The sequence below is a fragment of the Notothenia coriiceps genome, unplaced genomic scaffold, assembly GCF_000735185.1.
Source record: "Notothenia coriiceps isolate Sejong01 unplaced genomic scaffold, NC01 NC01_scaffold00029701, whole genome shotgun sequence".
Lineage (NCBI taxonomy): Eukaryota > Metazoa > Chordata > Actinopteri > Perciformes > Nototheniidae > Notothenia > Notothenia coriiceps.
In genome coordinates, this window is record NW_011362402.1 from 1 (window position 1) to 3,837 (window position 3,837).

Here is a 3,837-nt window from a genome sequence, read left to right on the forward strand (position 1 = left end):
TATATATATATATATATATATATATATATGTATATATATATATGTATATATATATATATATGTATATGTATATGTATATGTATATGTATATATATATATATATATACATACGTATATATAAAATGAAATTGCATGAGGTTATTGATTGTTTTTATTTAACCATTGTTCTTTGTTTGTCATATTATTACTTAAAACGTTGTGATCAATTATAGGTTGGGTCACATGGTTAGGGACGGCACTCAGTAAATATAGTCATGTGTTCACCTGTGTGAGGTATGTGTGGACGAGAGGCTGAGAGGGTGGCAACCTTTTGATTTGGGGATTATTCAGATGATCTGTTTGAGAACGTTTAATAAATTCAAATTTAAATAAAGATTTTGTACAATGCATTTTGGAGATTTTAGTCATTTTTGATTAGATAAAGGCAACCAGGCCCGGCCTCAGCCTCTCAGCTACCTTTGTTTGTTCCTGAAGTCGCTACACATACTTTCACTGTGTAGTCTAGAGTGTGGACATACGGTGGCCGACAGGTGCAAACGCGCTTCAACAGCCCAAAAGACTTCGATTAGGAGAACACAAATATATGTATACAAACACAAATGTGCCAAAACATAATGCAAATGAAAAAAACATCCACCCCAATTTCACAACACATGCACATGGTTTAAAAAACATTCAGCAACTTGACGAAGCATGCACAGCGTTTGCTAAAAGCGCCGCATAACCAAAACGCTGCAAACACAAAACGCTGCAAATAAATATGGAATCATGCGAACACATTGTTATAAATCCCCAATAAAACGTACATTAGGGTCTGTTTCCAGTGAGAGTAGCTTCAACAAGTGCATTGCTCTCAGCTGTGCATCATTTTTTAGTGTCCCTGTTTCCGTTGTGTTTTGAGCTTCTTGCAGCATTTTGTATTTATTATGCTTTTAGTGAACTCTGCACAGGTTTGCTGGTGAAGATGTTTCTTCATTCTTTCAATATTTTTATTTTTTAATTGTATCTATATTTATTTTATTATTTGAATGCAAAAATATGCTATGTGTAAAATGTTCTTTACAACGTACGACTTGAAATCTTCTGTCTCTCATCACCATTGCTGTCTTTGTCTTTTCTCGTAGGCCGTCATCATGGGGGAGTGGTCCTTCCTGTCGGATCTGTTGGACAAGGTGCAGTCCCACTCCACTGTAGGGGGGAAGGTCTGGATGAGTGTTCTTTTCCTCTTCAGGATCTTCATCCTGGCTGCTGGCGTAGATAAAATATGGGGCGACGAACAATCCAACATGGACTGTAACACCGGGAGCGTTGGCTGCAAGAACACCTGCTACGATCGATACTTCCCCCTTTCTCACACGCGCTTCTGGGTCCTCCAGATCCTCATGGTCTCCACTCCAGCCGTCATGTACCTGGGCCATGTCCTGCTGGTAATTCGCAGAGAAAACAAGCTGAGGAGGCGCATCGAGCAGAAGCTAGGTCAAATCGGGATGAATAAAGCTCCAAAGTATTCAGACGAATTCGGCCAGGTGCAGCTGAAGGGCGTCCTGCTGGTCAGCTACTTGATGCAGGTGCTGTTCAAGATCCTGTTGGAAGTGGCCTTCATTGTAGGCCAGTACTACCTCTACGGCTTCATACTAATGCCTCTTAAGATCACATGCTCTGAATACCCCTGCCCATCACAGGTGAACTGCTTCATAAGTCGTCCCACAGAGAAAACCATCTTCATCGTCTTCATGTTGGCGATGGCCGTCCTCTCGGTGATCCTCAACATCATCGAGATGTTCCACCTGATGATCTCAAAGGTGAGGGGGAGGAAAAGAAGAAGCAGTGGCTCGGAGGTGTTAATCCAACTGAAGGAGTCACAGCGTGTTGAAAGACTGTGAGCGGAGAGCTTTTTGGAACTTTGCTTCAATGGTGTTATACATAAGGTTTGAATCACAGCCAGTTTTACAACTTGCATCTCCGGCACCAACTGTCATATTTTTTTTATTTCAAGCTCTTCATAAATCAGTTCTGCTGGAAGTAGCAGGAGAGATGTATCAAATGACATTATCCGATTCAAGAACATGGAATGCGGAGTTGTGCTTTAGTGAAACTTGAATAATAAATAGGATAAGAACTTTATTGACACGAAGAATGTTTGTTTTGCTTTTTAGACCCCAAAAATCTCCAATATATTGCAGTTTTATAAAAAAAATGTAGTTCATCAATATACCCAGAACATTTCCATTGGTTTTCTCAGTGTCACCTGTAACATATGTCCAGATGTTGTTTATTAGTATGAGTGGCCTGTCTTGGACCATAGGAACAACATGTATGCATTTTGAAAACAGGCCAAGTTCCCCTTAAGTTAAGAGTTAATGGTTGTTTTCTACATCTTGTGCTAGACAATGTTTTTTCTTTTGGTCTTATCCCAGTGCTTGGTAACATGCAACAAAAACACGTGAAAAATCGTGATTGGTATTTTCTTTCTGAGAATCACTAAAATACATATTTAAAAAATACAATTACAAATGTATCACATTACCACAGCTTTGGCTCAGCAGCAGTTTTTGCTGCAATACTATCACAATAATATTATCCGAGACCGTGTGATTGTAGATTGATTTTTTTTTGTAATTCTTTATTCTGTCTCAATTTGATCAAATGTTTTGTTTTATTATAATTACGTTGTGTCCCTTTTGTGTATGTTATTCTTTATTGTTTGGAATGTGGACTCTATTTGCAGCATGTGATAATAAACTTTATCTCATTCTGAATCTCACTCTTATGTTGATGAGCTTTGACCCACCCTAGTTAACAGTACATTGATCACAGTGGCTTCATCCACCTAGAGACACCCAAAGATCAAGAGATAAAATGTCAGCACATGAAGGGGAGGAGATTTACCAACAAGAATCCTTTGGTTAGCAACAATAACATGAATGTTATTCCTTAGTGCTATTATATTTAATGCTAAAACATGTTTATTATTAATGAAGTGACCATTAAATCCTCTGTGAAGTGTGTGCGTAACTTAGGGAACCTTTGGTAGAGGTAACCAACTCACTAGTGTCATTTAAGAAAGAAAAAAAAGGGACATGGTTGAGTTAAAGCAGTTTTACTAACAAAATATGCTCTATTCTTATAACTTACTTATGCAAAAGAGATCAAATTATAGCTAAAGAAGAATCGGGCAAGTGTTAAATAATGGTACCCTAACTATAGCTATTAGCTGATTTTGAAGTTCAAGTGGACGCTGGATCATTAGGATTGAAGAGATTGCTTATTCTTTTGAAAATAAATGTCCACAATAGAGATAATAATGTTCATCTTGTGCGCTATATCCAGTGGTTGCAACACTAGTCATGGTAGTCAAGATAAACCCACCAAGAGCACAAATATGGCCACTTTCTGGTTTAAACTGCCATTTTTTATCCTAAAAAATATCAGAATAGATTCAGCACCCTCAATAACCACAAATCATTCCAAAACTGTCCAAATTGGCAAAGCCAATTTGTAACCATTGTCCTCATAGGCTATAATGCTAATTAACAGCATTTATGCTAACTGTGCACGTTGCCCAATTATGCAAGTTAGCATCCTGCAGTTTCTATGTGCTGGGGACCTGTACTTTACATTTCTAACATAACACTTTGGGGGATTCAACATTTTCACAATAGCACTATAAGGTGTTTGGATGTTGAGAGTTTGAGGGGATAAGTCTCACTCACCATGGATGACAGGACATCTTTTGAGCTACTGCAAAATAATTCATTTGGAAAAAGGTTGAAGGTGTGACAGAATTAATCAATTGTAATCTCAATTAAAAAGAAAATAACTCTACATCCATAACTC

General features: G+C 37.8%; 1 protein-coding gene across 1 annotated transcript; it reads left to right on the plus strand.

The window, feature by feature from the left end:
* Positions 1-1,102: 1,102 nt before the first annotated feature.
* Positions 1,103-2,759, plus strand: LOC104959018 (gap junction Cx32.2 protein-like). The gene has a single exon (XM_010786866.1). It carries the CDS (start codon positions 1,134-1,136, stop codon positions 1,881-1,883), a length of 750 nt encoding a protein of 249 aa, XP_010785168.1. The 5' UTR covers positions 1,103-1,133; the 3' UTR covers positions 1,884-2,759.
* Positions 2,760-3,837: the final 1,078 nt, after the last annotated feature.